The sequence below is a fragment of the Argopecten irradians genome, chromosome 4 (genome assembly GCF_041381155.1).
Source record: "Argopecten irradians isolate NY chromosome 4, Ai_NY, whole genome shotgun sequence".
In the NCBI taxonomy this organism is placed as follows: domain Eukaryota; kingdom Metazoa; phylum Mollusca; class Bivalvia; order Pectinida; family Pectinidae; genus Argopecten; species Argopecten irradians.
In genome coordinates, this window is record NC_091137.1 from 12,464,424 (window position 1) to 12,484,425 (window position 20,002).

The 20,002-nt window shown below is 41.5% G+C and overlaps 2 protein-coding genes across 7 annotated transcripts in view; one reads left to right on the forward strand and one right to left on the reverse strand.

Annotated features, from left to right (window-relative positions):
• The first annotated feature begins 263 nt into the window (after window positions 1–263).
• On the forward strand, window positions 264–8,893 carry LOC138322103 (glycerol-3-phosphate dehydrogenase [NAD(+)], cytoplasmic-like). Its single transcript, XM_069266160.1, has 7 exons — window positions 264–421; window positions 1,574–1,754; window positions 2,255–2,395; window positions 2,763–2,901; window positions 3,644–3,756; window positions 4,232–4,362; window positions 6,835–8,893. The coding sequence occupies exons 1-7, from the start codon at window positions 384–386 to the stop codon at window positions 6,956–6,958; spliced, it is 867 nt and encodes a 288-aa protein (XP_069122261.1). The 5' UTR covers window positions 264–383; the 3' UTR covers window positions 6,959–8,893.
• Window positions 8,894–12,867: 3,974 nt separating this feature from the next.
• LOC138320640 (NK-tumor recognition protein-like) overlaps window positions 12,868–20,002 on the reverse strand; it is a 30,521-nt gene continuing 23,386 nt past the window's right edge. For 3 of the 6 annotated variants that reach the window (XM_069263764.1, XM_069263767.1, XM_069263765.1), the window contains 3 exons: window positions 19,641–19,823; window positions 19,102–19,343; window positions 12,868–18,877 (listed from right to left, as the gene is read on the reverse strand). In XM_069263764.1, coding sequence (XP_069119865.1) covers window positions 14,686–18,877; window positions 19,102–19,343; window positions 19,641–19,823 — 4,617 coding nt within the window. In that variant the 3' untranslated portion in view covers window positions 12,868–14,685. Of the gene's footprint in view, window positions 18,878–19,101; window positions 19,344–19,640; window positions 19,827–20,002 lie in introns of all 6 variants that reach the window. The other 3 variants (XM_069263762.1, XM_069263763.1, XM_069263766.1) reach the window with 1 other exon arrangement.

The window sequence follows — 20,002 nt, forward strand, 5'->3', positions numbered from 1 at the left end:
AGTATGGTCACGTTCACGAACGTGGATCGATTCGATTCAAGTGCATATTCGTGTTTTCAACAGGCCTAGCACGTGTATCTCATCATTTTTACACGAAAGATATACATTGACTTACCACAGTCTACCGTACTGATCTTTAGTAAATTAAAAACTGAACATCTAAAGTCTAGTTTATTTTTTTCAAAGTTCTATTTTTTAATTTTGTTCATTTGAAACAGATCCAATGCATTACTGTTTGTAACGTAACAGTTACGTTCCAGTCTATGACAAGTTACATTAATTATTACTGGACCATGCCGTCTGGGTTGATCAGACCTTGATTCGGAGTTATGTAGCTCTAGACAAACAGAATACCCTTGGTATTAGTACGATACACAAGGAAGATGGGAAAAGTCGTCTGCATCATCGGATCAGGAAACTGGTTTGTCTTTTGAATTTAGACATTTCGGGCAATTGCTCAATATCAAAACCAGAAGGAAATAATCATATTAATAGTTTATATCAAATATTAGCTCAAGTACTTCGCTATCTATTCTCAATAGCACTGACCTTCTGTTGACTTACACGGGCATTTCGTGAAGGTTATAGCATTGTAATTGTTGGAACCAGGAAGTGAGAATAAGATCCGGATTGATGCATGTTGTGATTTGTGCCAGATTATTTCACAGAAGCTTGTCGTTCGGTCAATAAATATATAAAAATACCTAGTGTTTTTATATTGTATATATAAGGGTATTTTTATATTATATTTATACTACATATTTGACAGAATGTCAAGCTCCTGTGATTATTTAGATGTATATTAGTCTACTTCATTGTAAATGAAATCTACTTCATTGTAAATGAAATTAGAGTGATTAAATTTTGAACATCAAACTCTTTGAATAAAAATAGAAACCTTTCAAATGGGGCCAAATGTGTGTACATGTACATGTACTGTACTGCAGTGCCTATCTCAAGCTATATTGTAGACTATACACCGATCATTTTCATAAACGAATACAGAGATCATACTGATTATCATTAGAAATGTATAGACAATGATCTTTTTCTGTTATATCCTGATTCAACATCAGTACATGTTTGTATACAATGCAGTCTTATTAAAAACACACCAAAGTTACTTAATGTGTAACAATTATCAAAATAGAAAACAATATGTCTGATCGACAGCCATCTTGAATTTATTTTTGAGAAATATTTTTTGCATTTTATTATTAGACTATACCTAAGCTCTTTCATGTATACCCGTCATTTAAATAGAGGTCTTACATCAATTAACAAAGAATTACTAGGCTACAATGAAAAAATTGTAATTCAAACATCAAAATTTATTTTATATGCATGTTGAATTGCAAGGTATGATTATATATGTATATTTATGTACTTGTACCTCCATAGGGTAACAGCTAGAGCTACATGTCTACTTCTTGCAACATATCTAATCAAATAGCTTAAATATGTGGAAAAATGAGATTGCTGAAATATCCAGCAGAACATTTCAGACCCTGTGAGCCTCTTGTTACGGTTGCCATTATAAGTAATTTTAATGTGCATGTTCTTCACATTACAGGGGTTCTGCTATTGCAAAAATTGTCGGTAACAATGTACGAGAAAGGCCCGAGTTTTTCGAATCGCTGGTACGAATGTATGTGTATGAAGAAATAGTTGATGGGGAAAAGTTGACAGAACTCATTAACAAAAAGCATGAAAATGTTAAATACCTACCTGGTGTTCAGCTTCCAGATAATGTGGTAGGTTTATTGTACACTATAATGGATACTGTATTTAACACAGTAAACAAACATTTAGTACTTACCAGTAGATACTTCCCATCAGATTTCATAAAACTAACATTTTTTTGTCTAAATATTAGTAATTGGCCACCCTGTTTATTTAAATGAATTTGAATTCCTTAACACTTTCTGAGTCAATTATGGTACATGGCTGTATGCAGTTTTACATTCTGATCTACCAGAATTACGTACCCTTCATTTCACTCCATCAAAACTGATGGAAAGACTCCGAAGGGAAATAACTCTGATAGGTCATAATGGAAGTTTAATTACCATATGATATAAATGCCACAAGATCTATTCATTATTTGCATTTGGACATAATGCTGAAAACTGTACAAAAGTAGATATAACATATTATATTTTCAATTTTCTTAAACTTTATTATAACATTATAAGGATTGCTTTACTATCTGTTAGAAAACCGACATGTAGTTCCATGGATTCCTGTTCTGTAGGTAGCTATACCTGACCTGTTGGAGGCGAGTAAAGATGGAGATATTTTCATATTTGTACTACCTCATCAGTTTGTCCCTAAAATTTGTGGATCCTTGAAAGGAAATATAAAGCAGGATTCCATAGCTGTTTCTCTCATAAAGGTAAATCATTTACCTGTAATTTAATAGTTTTTACTATAATAAGGAATGAAGTAATATTGGTGGCACAGAAGGTCAGAAACCAAAACCAAATATAAAAATTACAATCCATTGTCAAATTATAAAGACATAGGATTGTTGACAAAATTTTTGGTTATTTGTATTTTGTATGAATTGGTCCAGAACTAGGTCACTGTAACCTACATTTTCCATATATCAACAACCATGCCAAAAAAATTATTTATTAGGATTTTGTATGAACTTCAACAATGAGAAATATGCTATTGTTAAGGTTGCTTTGCTTATATGAATAAAATGGAAACATTTTTAAAACTGGTGATAATATCAATCATACATTTACCTTTTCCAGGGGGTATCTATAACCGAAAATGGCATCAAACTCATATCAGAAATGATCACAGAAGAACTTGGTATTCATTGTTCAGCCATGATGGGTGCTAACTTGGCTGGAGAAGTTGCTCAAGAACAATTCTGTGAATCTACCATAGGTATGTCAATTTTAATGGTCTCATACAAATGCAGTGCCTTATCAATGCTTGTGTAACAGGACAATTTGAGAATGCAAAATCGAATCATGAAACTCTGAATTAAAGATGGATGGGCTTTTCCTTGGGTTCATCTGACAGATGTCCTAGACACTTGATTAATGTTGTCATGCCTTTGAGCCAGTACTGACACACAAAAGGGGGGATGAGTTTGGCTATAAATGCAACAGCAGAGGAGAAATGCAACGACCAGAACAGGAAATTGATTGCATGGGGTATTTAAATTCTATATAGATGTAGTTTGATCATTAGTGTAACCTATTCATTGATACTCAATCAAGTTGAGTGCAGCTTCTTTGTCTAATTATTAAACTATTAGCCAGGGTCATTTAATAATAACAAGACTATGCCAAATTTAGAAAGTGGAGGAAAGCCAGAGTACTTGAAGAAAAACCACTGACCTGTGGTTCGTACCTGGAAACTGCCCCTCTTGATGCAGTAGAGGGCTGGTGGAATGTCAGGATATCTTAACCACGACCCCTGTAAGTGTACATGGAGGCCACAAGTTTGGAGTGTCTTGACTTCAGGGTTAAATGACAGTTTAAACAGTCGTTGCATTACGGTATATCCCTTCTGGTATATAATCAGATCTAGTTCGTTTTTAATTACATATGTATCCTTTGTTCTTTGCATATATAATTCAGTGTCTCTATTTAAATTGTCATTGTAATTTACATCATTGCAGGTAGTACTAATGAAGAGAATGGAAAACTCCTGAAGAAACTATTTGAGACGCCATATTTCCATTGCATGATTGTAAATGATACCGCTACAGTTGAAATCTGTGGAGCATTGAAGGTAGGAAAGGGAGAAGAGGGGACTGTACATATCTAGACCACCTTAAGTAAACTGAAAACTATGCCATGGATTCTGTAAATCATTGTTTAGGCTTAATTAACACATTGTAGCGGGACTGGTTCAACATCAGCGACCAGGTAGCTCAATTGGTAGAGCATCTGGCTATGCAGTGTTTGACGGTTCTGGGTTTGAGCCATGGTCAGGTTGCTACATATTCTCCTCTCCTAGTAAAATACTCAGGGTGGTTAAATGTCTCGTGTGTTAGAGGGCAAAGACTTTGAGGGGGGAGGAGTGTAGCAGAACTCGACAGGGTCAAACATCGCTGACCAGGTAGCTCAATATAGAGCTTCTTGTTAGTGTTCAGGGGTCCCAGGTTCGAACACCAGTGTAGCTACTACATTTTCTCCTCTCCTGTTACAGACGTAGTTCTATGTAAAATGACTCCCATTATAAATCACTCTTGCTGTAATTCCAGAATGTGGTAGCTATAGGAGCGGGTATCGTGGATGGTATGGGCTATGGTGATAACACAAAGGCAGCAGTCATACGCCTTGGACTCATGGAGATGATCAAATTTGCTGAACTGTTCTCATCTGGTATGAATAGGATTGATTATCATCAATGAATTGGTTCTCTTTGTCATGTTTTGTAAGGATCAGGAATTATTTTATTTTTAGCTCACCTAGCCTCAATAGGGAAATTAGAGGTAAATCTTCAGGAAGAAAATAAAACTAATGATCCTTTATTAAGGTGAGCGATATAGGCCCTCTGGGCCTCCTGTTACTGAGTAATATTGTTATTCAATGTCATGGTTTGGGACAATTTTCTAGGATTGAACAAATACCATGCTTTATTCAAAGGAATGACCATGAACTACACCACCCACAACCACCACCACAACCACCACCAACACCACACACCCCCCACCCCACCACACCACACACCACCCCACACCACACACCCCCACAACACCCCCCCACCACCCACCCACCACCCCCCCCCCACCCCCCCCCCACCCCCCCCCCCCCCACACACCCCCCCACCACCACCACCCCACCACACCCCACCCCACCCCCCACCAACCCCACACCACACCCACCCCCCACCCCCACCACACCACACACCCCCACCCACCACCCACACCACCACACCCCCCCACACCACCAACCCCCCCACCCCCACCCCACCCCCCCACACCCCCCCACACCCCCCCCCCCCACCCCCCACACCCCCCCACCCACCCCCACACCCCCCACCCCCCCCCCACACACCCCACCCCCCACCCCCCACCCACCCCCACACCCACCCACCCCCCCACACAACACCACACCCACCCAACCCCCCACCACCACACCCCCCACCACCACCAACCCAACCCCCCACACCCCCCCCCCCCCACCCCCACCACCCCACCCACCACACACCCACCACCCCACACACCCCACCCCCACCCACCACCCCCCCACACACCCCCACCACCCCCCCCCCCCCCCCCCACCCCCCCCCCCCCCCCCCCACACCCCCCCCCCCCCCACAACCCCCCCCACCCCCCCCCCCCACCCCCACCCACCCCCCCCAACACCACCACCACCCCACCCACACCCCCACACCCCCCCCACCCCACACCACCACAAACCCCCACCCCCCCACCCACCACCCCACCCCCCCCACCCCCCACCACACCCACCCCCCCCCCCCCCCCACCCCCCCCACCCCCACCCCCACACCCCACCACCCACACCACCCCCCACCACCCACCACCACCCCCCCACCACCCCACCCCCCCCCCCCCCCCCCCCCACCCCCACCCCCCACCACCCACCCACCCCCCCACCCCCCACACCCACCACCACCAACACCCCCACCCCCCCCCCCCCCACACCCAACACCCCCACCCCCACACCCCCCCCACACCCCCACCCCCACCCCCCCCCCCACCCCCCCCCCACACACCCCACACCACACACCCAACCCCCCCCCCACACCCCCCCCCCCCCCCCCCCAAACCACCCCCCACACCCCCCCACCCCACCCCCCACCCACACAACCCCCACCCCCACCCACCCCCCCCACCCCCCCACCCCACCCACCCCCCCCCACACCCCCCCCCCCCCCCCCCCCCACCCCCCCCCACCACCCCCCCCCCCCCCCCCAACACCACACCACCCCCCCCCACACCCCCCCCCCCCACCACCACCCCCACCCCCCCACCCCCCCACCCCCCCCCACCCCCCCCCACCACCCCCCACCACCACCACCCACCCACACACCACCCCCACCCACCCACCCACCACCCCCACCACCCCCCCACCCCCACCCCACCACCCCACACCCCCCACCAACCACCCCCCCCCCCCCACAACCCCCACACACCACCAACCCCACCACCACCCCCACACACACCCCACCCACCACACCACCACCCCACACCCCCCCCCCACACCACCCCAACACCACCCCCACACACCCACCACCACCCCCCCCCCCACCACCACCACCCCCACCCCACACCACCACCCCACCCCCCCCCACCCCCACCAACCCCCCCACCCACCCCCACACCACACCACCACCCCCCCCCCCCCCCCCCCCCCCACCACCACCCACCCCCACCCCCCCCCCCCCCCCCCCCCCCCCCCCACCCCCCCCACCACCCCCCCCCCCCCCCCCCCCCCACCCCCCCCCCCCCCCACCCCCACCACCACAACCCCCCCCCCACACACCCCCACCACACCACCACCCCAACCCCCCCCACCACCCCCACACCACCCCACCCCACCCCCACCCCCCCCCCCCCCCCCCCCACCCCCCCCCCCCCCCCCCCCCCACCACCCCCCCCCCCCCCCCCCACCACCACCCCCCCAACACCCACCCCCACCCCCACCCCCCCCCCCCCACACCCCCCCCCCACCCCCCCCCCCCCCCCCCCCCCCCCCCCACACACCACCACCACCACCACCACCAAACCCAACTTTTCCTCCAATACCATAAGCACAAGCATAAATTAAAATGAAATGCAGAAGTCTTGGAAGTGTATTATTAGAGAATGTGGATAACCTATTGCATGGAATACTAAAGTAAATATAAATTTGTTTTTCTCCACAGATTCCCAATGTTTATGTCCATACACAAGATCTGTGAGAGACAGATGGATCCCAGTCAGTTTGTGGCATGTTTGCGGAATCACCCTGAGCATATGTAGATGTACATAGTAATTAACAGTATATATATGTTTATTTATTTTATTATACCTCATGTTTAAAACAGTGTCTGTGATTAGTTGAAATACATCACATGACAGGGAAATAAAACGTCGTAATTCCCTCTGGGGAAATAAAACATTGTATTTTTCCCTGTTGTGACCACCTGCTTCCACACAGAGTTATCTTCCCTTCTGATTGTACAACAATGACGGACGAAGCATAAAACATCCTTTTTCACTCATCGCAAATTTAAGTAATATTTAACCCAGAGTAGCAAATCATGAATTTTCGTAATAATAAAACCGGTGGCAATGTTGTAATAGGGGACAGGATGTAATATTTCCCTCAGGTAAGCCCTCTGGAAATATCACATCCTCGGGTAAATAAACCATATCACACTGCCACCAGGGCCATAAATGCATAATATATACCAGTATTAATATTGACCCTCCTTTGTTATAAATGTGCATAATGACAGAATCACAGGCTAATATCAGTACCGGTACATGTACTTAATTACATACATATCCTACTTTATTCTTTTTGTACATAATTATATGTACTATACAAGGTATATGTATATTGATTTGTTATATATTGACCTTCCTTTGTTATAAATTTACTTAATAATGTCACAGTCCTAGGCTGATGTGATTATTTGTAAACCAATATATAGATTGTTCTTTCTTTTAATATGTAAAAATTAAATTACTGAATATGTTTATTAATATCTTGATCTTTCCTTTTGGCAATGAAATGTACAGAAAAATACTATATACATATATACTTTTTTGTATTTTCAAAATGTATTTATATTGTACAGCTAACATGCCAAAATGTAAAAAAAAAATACCTCAAAATAGCTCTGAATAAATTCAACAATTTATAATACTAATGATTACTAATGTCATGTTCCTCCAAGCTCATCTGGGTTGGTGTCATAGTCAGCAGAAAACATCTGATAAATTTTTTTGTTGGACCCTGTATCTGCAGCATTCGCCAAGAAAGCCAGGGGGAATAACTTCTACAGCTTGCTTATAATATGGCAAGATCCCATTTAGTCTGAAGAATTACAGGTGGACATGTGCAGCTGTTGCAATTGATGGCAGCCATCAGTGTTTAGATCTGTATCTGAACCTCATTTCTGCATTTACAATCAACTGTATTTGTGAACAGTAGAGAATATATAGTCGTGTTGGTTCTTACTGCTGTCAAGAGAAAACAAAAACTTGCCCCATAGTGGACCTTATCTCCTTAGTTTCTATATTCATATCATTATCCATGACATCAAATAAAAGTTCTGCTAAGACAAGTAAACATCCATTGTCAGATATCCTTATTTGATTAACCTACACTCATCACATGAAGTTTAACGAGATCAAATGTGGGTCTCCAACGATGGCAAACATAAGAGCTTAATTCACGACATATCCAAATACAAATAAATATCAAAACATGACGGCCTGTTTTTCTCCAATCCTGGAAACTTCAGGTTTTTTTATGTGATATGTTATGACATCCAGTTTCAATATAACATGTGTATATTAGATATTATTATTATTTTTTGAAATTGTGAATACATGTTTATTAAAAATATTTCTGTGATCACTACACCTATCTATGATTATTTGTTTGATTGGAACTTCTTTTTTTTGGTAAAAGAGCTTCATCAACTTTTTAATGCTTGCTTGTTTATATTTACCTTGGTAATCATATTTATTAAAATTATTGTGATTATCCATTGCATACACTGTATTTTCATTTTATAACATATTTAATTTCTATCCTTTATTTTATTTTCAATACAGAAAAATGGACAGTTTTTTTTTATAAGAAAAGCATCAGAAAAAACTTTCTCAATTTATTTGAAAGGAACTTTCTGAATTTAAAGCATGTATCAGTTAACCTGAGTGAATAAATTGCCCTTTCAACCACCAATGTGTGTATTTGTGATTTGGAATGTAGATGTGTGCTCCTCATAAGTAAAATTAGCTTCAGTATGGGGGTCAATATCCAACAACATGGGTAAAGGGTTACCCGAACGACCCTAAATTTTTACCCTTGACCCAAATTTTTTTCCCCACTTTTCTACGAAAAAAAATTAAAAAGTCGGGGTTTCGATCTCAGACTCCAGTTCCGGCCATCATATTTTAGAGTGGAAAACACAAAAAAAAAAAAGAAAGATAAGAAAAAAAGAAAAAAAAAAATTCCTCCCGACCGACCCTATTTTTTTGCCAATGTAACCCTTAAAAGTTTTTTTTTTTTTGCCTTGTGTACAATTGACAGTTGATTAGTTCCATCTTCCAGTGATTATGTTAACAAGGTGTCACAAAATGACGTCACAATCACCAGAAGGTAGCTTAATCACCTGTAAATTGTATTTTACCTATGTTATTTTGGGATCTTGAAACCCCTGCATTATCTAGATTTAAAGAGATGCGTTTATGTATGGTTTATTTTCTCATAGATCAAGCCAATGTCAAAGTCTGCAGTTGTCCATATACAACTGTAAAACTTTTTGGTATTTCTGTAAGCTAGACAAGGAAAAGTTCATTCAGTCCCCATCTACAAGCACAGATGGTAACCTTAGAAAGCCTTTTCCATTTAATGTAGCTCAAAATCAAAATATGAAGTTTCAATGGCAAGAGGTAAAGGTGATCAACAAAGGCTGATTTAGATCAATTTGGTCTCATTTTGTTGGGTAAATCATCGCCATGCCAGCATGGGCATTTAACTCCAGTTTATCCCATAACTATGCATGTTTCACAATGGAAAAACCATATTCTATAGCAGTCGGTTATCATATATGTTTACACACTCCAGTGTATTTACTGTATAACAGGTAGATGCTAATTCAAAGTATTAAACAATAGAATATTAGTTCACTATTAAGGCACTATATTTTCTGGCGGAAAGATATCATTACACATTGTATGGTGGTAAGTTTCCCTGAATGAAGACAAGAAAATGGTCACCATGGTATAAATATAGAGTTAGAGTTCTGTTGTAAATATTGTATATTTTTTTGTCGACCACTTGGAAGATGAGTCTCTGACTCAAAGTGTTATCGACTATAAATAAAGTCTATTATTATTATTATCATCAGTGGCGTAGCTACCATCGACGCAAAAACGCAACTACGTGCACATCAATCCATTCTTAAAAAAAAAAAAATTTGTTCAACTTGGGATCCCCTAAAACACAAAAATTCTCGCACCTTCGGGGACATGTACATCTAGAATTTCTAAATATAGGTAATTTTCAATCTGCAATATAAATCAATCCATTTCAATGTTATTTTTTCCTTTGCAATATTACTACGTTAAGAACGCTTTGAAATCATAACAAGGGCCCAATGGGCCCGAATCGCTCACCTGCAACCTGGTCATACTTAACAAAAAGATTAAATAAGAATTTATATCATCCCTAAGCACATTAGAGGTCTCTTTGCCTCTTGGTTATTAAAAAGAAGTCGTTTAAAGATTTTAGCCTATTTGACCCCTGTGACCTTGAATGAAGGTCAAGGTCATTCTTTTGAACAAACTTGGTAGCCCTTGATCCCAGCATGCCACAGGCCCAATATCGGGTCCCTATGCCTTTTGGTTTTTAAGAAGTTGTTTAAAGATTTTAGCCTTTCTGACCCCTTTGACCTTGAATGATGTCAAGGTCCTTCATTCGAACAAACTTGGTAGCCCTTGATCCCAGCATGCCATAGGCCCAATATCAGGTCCCTAGACTGTTTGGGTATTAAGAAGTCTTTTTTTAAGATTTTAGTCTATTTGACCCCTGTGACCTTGAATGAAAGTCAAGGTCATTCATTTGAACAAACTTTGTAGTGCTTCATCCCAACATGTCCCATGCATAATATCAGGTCTCTAGCCCTCTTGGTTATTAAAAAGAAGTTGTTTAAAGATTTTAGCCTATTTGACCCCTGTAACCTTGAATGAAGGTCAAGGTCATTCATTTGAACAAACTTTGTAGCCCTTGATCCCAGCATGCCACAGGCCAAATATCAGGTCCCTAGGCTTTTTGGTTATTAAGAAGACGTTTAAAGATTTTAGCCTTTTTGACCCCTGTGTCCTTGAATGAAGGTCAAGGTCATTCATTTGAACAAACTTGGTAGCACTCTATCCCAGTATGTCACAGGCCAAATATCAGGTCCCTAGGCATTTTGGGTATTAAGAAGAAGTCTTTTAAAGATTTTAGCCTATTTGACCCCCGTGACCTTGAATGAAGGTCAAGGTCATTCATTTGAACAAACTTGGTAGCCCTTGATCCAAGCATGCCACAGGCCTAATATCAGGTCCCTAGGCTGTTTGGTTATTAAGAAGAAGTCATTTAAAGATTTTAGCCTTTTTAACCCCTGTGACCTTGAATGAAGGTCAATGTCATTCATTTGAACAAACTTGGTGGCCCTTCATTCCAGCATGCCACAGGCCCAATATCAGGTCCCTAGGCTCTTTTGTTATGAAGAAGAAGTCATTTAAAGGTTTTAGCCTATTTGACCCCTGTGACCTTGAATGATGGTCATGGTCATTCATTTGGACAAGCTTGGTAGCACTTCATCCCAGCATGTTACATGCCAAGTATTGGGTCTCTAGGCCTCTTGGTTATGAAACAGAAGTCTTAACGAGATATTTCAGCCTATTTGACCCCTGTTACCTTGAATGAAGGTCAAGGTCATTCAAGGTCAAGGTCATTCATTTGAACAAAACTTGGTAGCTCTTCATCCCAGCATGCTATAAATCAAATTTCAGGACTCTAGGTCTCCAATAGAAGTTGTTTAAATGGAAAAGTTGACGCCGGACGGCCGGACAGACGGCCAGACGATGGCCGGACGATGGACGCTGCACCATAGCATAAGCTCACTTGCCCTTCCCCCAAACAACGATTTTCTCACGCTTTTGGCGTTCGGACCCCACTTTGCGCGCACATTAATTTGCTGCTAGTGACGCCACTGATTATTATAAAGTTATGGAACAAATAAGTTCCCCAATGTGTGACTGTTGTTTATCATGTTTATCTAAACTTAGTTAATTTTCAAACGACACTCGCTAAAACTCGAGTTTGATAAGCATGATAAACAACAGTCACTTGTTGGGGAACCACTATTTTAAGCTCCAGTGAAAAGGCATTTTTGTAGGTTAAAGGGACGAATCAAGGTCAATCTAAATGCAAAATCCTACCTTGGTGAGTTATCACTCAAGTTATGATAGTTTTAAGTAATGGAGTGTAGGTGATAAATTTGGAGAAAATTTTATGCAGATTCTGTCCATAGACAATCTGCTGAATGATGAATGCACACACTGGTGGCCAGTGCCTATATGTGCTGGTGGTGAGGTTTGTATTCAGTCTTTACATATTACAGAGTTAGCTCCCTTGCGGATAGGTATCAATTGTTACGTCATTATTTTTTGAGCGCAATTCACGTCGTTTTCTCCGAAATGCATGACGTCACGCTCGCAAACATGTGACATCACAATCGATACCTATCCCCAAGGGTAGATAACTCTGTAATATACAAAATACTGAATAGGCAGTTTGATGGATTTTGCCTCCAAGTTTGATACTGTTATTTCTGTCTGATGGATTTTGCCTCAAAGTTTGATATTGTTATTTCTAAGTATAAATTGGATCTTCCTGAAATTCCCGTATAATTTTTCAGCAATAGGCCGATCTCTGAAGTCTGAATTTAAAAAGGGTTTTTTTTTTTAACATTTGATTTGTTTCAGTCAAATACATCTTAAAAATATGCTGACTTTATTTGTCATGTGATAGCCATAATATGTAGAAATTCTGATGTCTATTAAAAAAAGGTAGCATCAAACTGTTGACAGAATTTCACAGGGTCTACCAATATTCCTGGTTCATTGATCTATTGTTAAGAAAAAGGACAACAATTCTAAAATTGAGCTCTTTGAATCAATATTTTTATCTAGTTAATAGCATTACGTAACAATTGACTGACACATTCTGTCATATGACCTAATACACGACATGCTTGAAGCACTCACAGGTATAATTACATGTAACAGTCAACAATCACACAAGTTAGCTCCCCTTATCCATTGAAGGATTCGTTACCGTATTCACAGACACACAAGTGAAGTTACCTCTCTTTTAACACATTACCAGTAGACATTTGAGAGATATCACGTGAATAATCTTGTAGACAGATAAATATACGTGTTTAAAACCTTCCATCATAAATAAAATAACAATGACTTCTAGTAACAATAAACTGTTAAAACAGAAACACTTCAATGGTTATCAGGGACTGATGCTATGTAACTTTGCATGACCATGTGTAGACAAATATTGTTTCCAATAACTAGGTATTTCATTTGACTTTCTTTGACAAAAAAAATCTCCAAATACCATGAAATTATTATTTGAATACAGCACGAATATTTTCCTTATTTGTCATTTAATTAAAACAAACTGAATAAATATAAATTGATAATAAAATTAACTTTTATGTTACATTAGCAGTATTATAAAAGTCACTAAAAATATCAAACAAATATATGGAGCATTATTATGGAAAAGAATAAATAATAGGTAATTTAAAATTCATTTCCTTTTTGATGGTCACCATTTTTTTTTTGTAGTTCCTTTTAGTGACTTTTGAAGCTTATTTGAAAAGTTACACCATAATCAACACAAAAAGTGCCCAAAGCTACAATAAAATGTATAATAACTGGTATCAGAAATGCTGCATGTCAATATTTTCTTTATTACAAAGTCAAGTTCCTGTAGGGAATTTCACACACATGGAAATGGAGGAAAAGGGAGAATGACATTACATGAGTACAATGGGCACTTATTGAGTCTAATATATGTAATGCAATAATGCCAATCAACTGAAGATTAATAGTGATGTTCAATGGGTATAGAGTTGGCAAGGCAGAGAAAATTTGAATATGAATTCAGATAATTTAAGCAGATCAAATATACTAAGTATTGAGCAAAATTTTTTGTTGCAGACAAAAGCACAAAAACCTATCATTTGATCAACAATTACTAGTTGAAATATTTTTACAATAATTTTGGTTTATGTCAAGTTCTATACAGTCAATATACCAAAGAAAGAGTTCAAAAGATTTGAATTCCGAGTCAACAGAATTGACAGGTACAGAATTACATACAATATACAATGAGCCTTGTGTCAAACACGTTATCAATCTTTATATCTTAATTATCTTATAATTATATTTCTAATCATGTGTTTAACACCAAATAATGTGGAAACAAAAATAAATAGCATAATTAAAATCAGATGAACACCCTCTAATAACACTAGTCATTAATTTGAGGACCCATGTACCAGCACATAACTACCAATATCTAAGTTGTGCATAGTAGGACTACCTCTATCGGATCACAAAGTCTGAGGCAGTGGGAAGATGATTGTATTGAACATGATCACTGTTAAATAGTTTCCTCCTCTCCTCTGTCTGAGCTGAGAGAGTTCTATATACATTATTGCTAATCACAAGAATCACTCAATCACATCAGTTTGTGAACTTTTACATGTCACAGACCAGGAGTATTTAAAATCACAGTAACTAGCCTGCCCTACACTTCAGCACAATCATCCATGGAATCCTCCTTATTTGGCACATCCATATAGCACTGATTTTAGATATGAAGAAAGAAATTCATCTGGATATGCCACAATTTCCATATAAAATGCTGGGAGAAGTAGTCTATTGTCTGTTGCAATTTACATGTGAGGACGCATGATTCGTGGAATGACCAAATGGTTGCCAACGATGACAGGCTGGCTGCCATGAGCTGCCAGATAGTGTTGTGGCAGATGGACAGCTGGTCCAGCACTGGCTGCTGCTGCTGCTGCTGCCATCTGCTGCTGGGCAGCAAGAATCTGTTGATGTTGATGTGAAATGAGCGTGGGCTGGGCCCCTATTGGAATCCCATGTCCTGTATGTGTTAGATGTATCTGTGGTGTTGCCTGTACAAGTCCGGGGATGTGAGCAGGCTGTGCCCCAGCAGCTGCAGCTGCCAATGCGCTCACAGGTTGTAGTCCTGCATGTTGAGGCACGGCTATCATGGGTGCCCCTGCCTGTATGGGGACCAGTCCTCCAGCTGAATGAGGGATCAGAATGTGTTGGCCACTAGCTGTGGTCATAATCTGCGGAGAATGTCCCATTCCTGCCATACCAGCCATCTGTAACTGGGAGAGAACAGATTGCTGAGCTGTTGGCTGCGCTAACATGATTGTCTGTTGTGGCACCGGGGACTGAATGGCAATGAGTGTCGGTTGTTGCTGTTGTTGCTGTAGTTCCTCTATCGAGATTTGATCCTCCTCTACTGACACGACTGATTGCTCCTCTGCATTTTCCTCCTCTTCAGGTTCTTCCTCTGAAGATGAAGACTCACTGATTGCTTCACCCTTCTCTTGTTTGGCTTGTCGTCTTAACTGTTTCACTGCATGTTTCTGGGCCTGTTCCTGTAGACGCTTATACTGCTCTATTTGCTCCGGAGGGATGACAATGGACGGGTTTGTGGTAATCTCTTCAACCTTCTTCTCTTCCTCCTTAGTTGGTGGAGGAGGTTGTGGTGAGGGAGAACGTGATGGAGGAAGAGGAGGAGGTGTTTTGTCCTTATCTTTCGATGGGTCCCTCATGTCTTGATTATGATAGGGATAACGATGCCCCATGTTGTAAGGATCGTTTGGTCCTCCCATGTGAGGTGGAGGACCCATGTGTGGAGGAGGCATATTTTGCATATGGTGTGGAGGGCCCATATTGTGTCCTGGTGGTGGTCCCATTCTGTTAGGAGGTGGGTACATTCTCTGGCCTGGAGGAGGCATGCGGTGAGGTGGCATGCCTCTCATGCCCATATTACCTGGTGGTGGGCCCATGTTTCGAGGTGGTGGACCCATATGTGGTCCACGGTGCATATTGTGAGGAGGGCCCATGTGTGGGGGACCACCCATGTGATGAGGAGGTGGGCCTCGCATATTTTGTGGCATTGGCCCACCGGGTCCACGAGGTCCATGCATATGGTGAGGAGGGCCATCATATCCTCCTGGTCCATCATACATTGGGTGGTAGTCATGCAGTCCATCATGAGGTCCATATGGGCCATGAGGTCCATTTGGCCCATGGGGACCACCAGGATGTCCATGGGGACCTGGTGGTCCACCATGCGGTCCATGATGATAGTGAGGTGGCATGTTTGTAAGATCCATACCTGAAGGTGGAGGAGGTGGGGGAGGCAGAAGAGATCCTTGAACATTTGAACCGTCAGTCTTGTCTTGTCCGACAGGCTTATCCTCAACTGTAGGTAAAGGAATGTCGAAAAAGTCCTTTGAGTTTGATTCATCCTTCTCTTTATCTGCTTCAGCACTAGCAGCAATGCCCTTTTTGACTAAATCGGAGTGTTGCTGTTTCTTTTCCTTGATTTTCTGGACAATATTTTCGGCTGATTTTGCATCATCCTCTTTACTGAAGTCAGGCAGAGGTATGTCTAGAGGATTAGAATTTTCCTCCTTGTCAGGTTTCTGTCCTTTTTCTGATTTTTCTACTTTAACTTTTTTACGATGCCTATCACCTGACACACTAGACCGTCGTGGTGACCGGCTGTAGTCTGATGACCTATTTCTTCTGTGAGACCTTGAATGGCGATATGACTGAGACCTGCTTCTTGATCGAGAGTAACTAGTTGACCTACTGCTTCCCCGTGAATATGACCTATAACGATGACTTCTTGACCTAGACCTTGAGCGTGAATATGAACTAGACCTAGAATATCTACTTCTAGATGACCTTGACCTAGAACTGTAGCTGTCATCTGTATAACTACTATAGGACCTAGAACGAGACCTTCGTGATCGCCTGTGTGAATGAGATCTAGACCGTGAGCTACGAGAATAAGACCTGCTATATGAACGCGATCGTGAATGACTAGAGTCTGACGAGTATGAAGAACTTCCTGACCTGCTGTAACTCCTAGTATAGGATCTTCGATGGCGATTACGACCTCTTGAGTGAGAACGACTTGAGTTTTTGTGTGTATCTGACATTTTGTGCTGTGATGATCTAGAGTCTGACTTCCCATGCATGACTGGGTTTTGTAAGGCTGGCATAGCTAAGTTTACCGGTTTACTATTACTATGTGCCTGTGCAGATGGATTATGAACAGTCTTTTTCACTTCGGGAGAAAGCAGTTTTGTGCTGAGAACTGGTGTTGATTTACCTACACTTTTTGTCTCTTTCACTGGCGATGCGCCAGTCGGTAGCTCCGATTCACTGTCACTTGTATCCCATTTTGATTTTGTATTATCATCTGTGGCTTTCATTTCGATCATACTCTCCATTTTATTCCACGAGTTTTCCACTGGTGTCTCAACCTTCACTTGCACTGGTGTAACTTTTTGTTTCTTGTGTAACACTGGAGTTGTATCATTAACACTAGACTCGCTGGTCTGTCGTTTGCGAGCTGATGACACAGTTTGTCTCTCAGAACCACTACCAGGTTCCTTCTTTATTTTCTTGTTGAGTACAGGGGTCATTAACACAGGTGAACTCTTACTTTTATTGCTTCTGTCCGAGGCGGGAGCCTTTGCTGGCTTTCTATTCACCTCAATCTCACACTCTGACTCCTCACTGGTATAACTACGTTTCACAGCAACTCTCTCCACAACCTTTTTACCATCAGTCGACTTCACATTGTTCACTTTTTCAACTTTCTTTCCATCCAATTTTTTCTTCCTCTTCTTTCTTTTTCTTTCCTTAACAATCTCCTCATCGTCTGAAGAATCTGAAGCCTCCTTTTTCTCTCTTAGTTCTCTAACTACCTTGCTAGGAGTGGTGTCTGACTTTTTATGACTGAGTTTGGTGTCTGCCTTGCGTTCAGAAGCAGATTTTGTTTTCTGGTGGTCCTTAGCATGCTCTTTTGTAGAATCTTTTTCATTTTCCTTCGTTGTGTCCTTACTCTCATGGTTTCCAGAATCTTTTGTCTCCTCCTTTTTATCACCACTATGATGTTTCTTCTTTTTCTTTTTGGACTTTTTACTATGTCTATGTTTCTTGTGTTTGGATGTCTTTTTATTGCCATCATCACCTGATTCATCACTTCCTCCTTGAGAATTATCCTCAGATTCCAAATCTTTCTTTTCCTTTTTGTGTTTGCTGCGAGACTTTTTCTGTTCATCAACCTCATCCTTTTTCTCCTCTGTGCGTTTATCCACTTTTCCTTCCTCTGTTGTCTCATGATGTTTGCTCTTTCGTTTCTTTTTCTTTTTCCGTTTCTCTACTGACTTTTTCCCATCAGCCTCTGCTGCTTCATGTTGTTCTGTACTGTTATTCTTGGCTGATTTTTTATGTTTTCTGTTCTTCTTCTTTTTCTTTTTGACACTTTTTTCATCTTTTTTTGAGGCATCTTCCAAAACAGCATCATCTGTCTCCATCTGTTGGATGGGCTCTTCCTCCTTAGACTTGGCCAAATCGTCATCCTTCATCACTGTTAATGTCTCTTCTGTTTTAGAAGAACTTGTCACATCTTGTTTTGGTCTTGACAACAACTCGTTGAAGTCAAATGTCAAAGGATCACAACTGTAGCCAATGACAGGCTCTGTTTTTGTATACTTCACCATAGCAACAGGCCAGTCGAGTTCCATTGTCTCCTCTTTGTTCATAACCTTGATGAATGAGCCTAGTGACTTTGCCTGTGTATGCTCCTCTTTGTTGCAAGGAGCAGGTTCTTCCTGTGTTGCTGATTCGTCGCTATTGAGAGGTGGATTGGATTGGCCATCAGCTTCCAAGGCTTTAGACTTATCTTCCTCTTCTTCATGTTTAAACACAGCAGCTGATGATATTTTGGCACCAGTCTTCTTAAAGGAGAAACTCACCACTCCTCCGGCCTTGTTCTGGTCATTACCAGCCAACTCTTCTCTGAAAAACAAATTAACTTATTGTAAAATTCATTCTCTGTTTTAATTGAGTGGTTATCTATTCAGATAAATTACATTTTTTTCTTGTCCAAATGTTTACTTAATGATTCAAAGCATTTCATAACAGAAATCAATTACTTCACAGAAAATATCTCTGTTGTGTTGTGTTTTCAAAGTAGATATTTTAAATATATTATCAAGTAGACTAGGAAGAATTTGTATTACCTCTGATCGGGGTTGTTATTTGACATCTTGATGGAATTTGGGGAACCATCTGGCATCTTGATAGAAGCTAGATATTCATCTGGCATCTTAATGCTTGCGAGGCATTCCTCTGGAGTTTGGATAATAGAAACTGGATCATCCGGAATCTTAATTGCAGCAAGACATTCGTCTGGGGTCTGTATTGATGACACTGGTTCCTCAGGCATCTTCTTTGAAGAAACAATTTCTATTTTTGTCTTCATCTAGAAAAGAACATGGACATTTTAGAAAAGGTTTTGGAGATGAAATTTCCAATGAATCATAGACCAGCTCTTTGAATCCTGAAGTGATTTTTTTTTTTTATTTCTTTTTTTCCCACCATGATAATTTTTTTCTATTATTTATACACTTTAATCATTTTTGTTGAAGATAACATGAGAACAAGTATCAAAGAAATGCTTATACAGAAAAGCCGCAAGTGTTCATTGCAACGTTCCCAACTCGGCCCGTACAAAGGGGTTTTTGTAGCCCTGTGGAGTACTAAGTATACATTTATTTACCTGGTGAACTGATGACTTCTCAGAGATCCTGTTGATCTTCACGGTGGATGGCTTTGGATCTGAATGGCTGGATCTGTGGTCCCCAGTATGGTCCGACTTGCCATGATTCTTCCCATCACTAGAGCTATCCGACTTGTTCACATCGAAGCGTCCAAGGCTCACCTTAATCTTCCTTTTTGTCTCCTGCTTCAATGTAATTAGTTTTGATTAAAAATGCTTTGTTTCACAATGAGGAAGTAGTTTTTTCAGTACATCTGCATAAACAGGAAATTATATGAGCTTTGCCTAAAACTATCAGAGAAATCATTATCAAACTAAAAGAAAACCTATTGCATAAATTTGAAGAAATTATATGCAAAAAT

Coding starts and splice junctions, on each gene's coding strand:
- LOC138322103 (XM_069266160.1), top strand. CDS start 384: ATGGGAAAAGTCGTCTGCATCATCGGATCAGGAAACTG. Junction 2,396..2,762: donor TAGCTGTTTCTCTCATAAAG/GTAAATCATTTA, acceptor TACCTTTTCCAG/GGGGTATCTATAACCGAAAA. Junction 4,363..6,834: donor TTCTCATCTGGTATGAATAG/GATTGATTATCA, acceptor GGAATACTAAAG/TAAATATAAATTTGTTTTTC.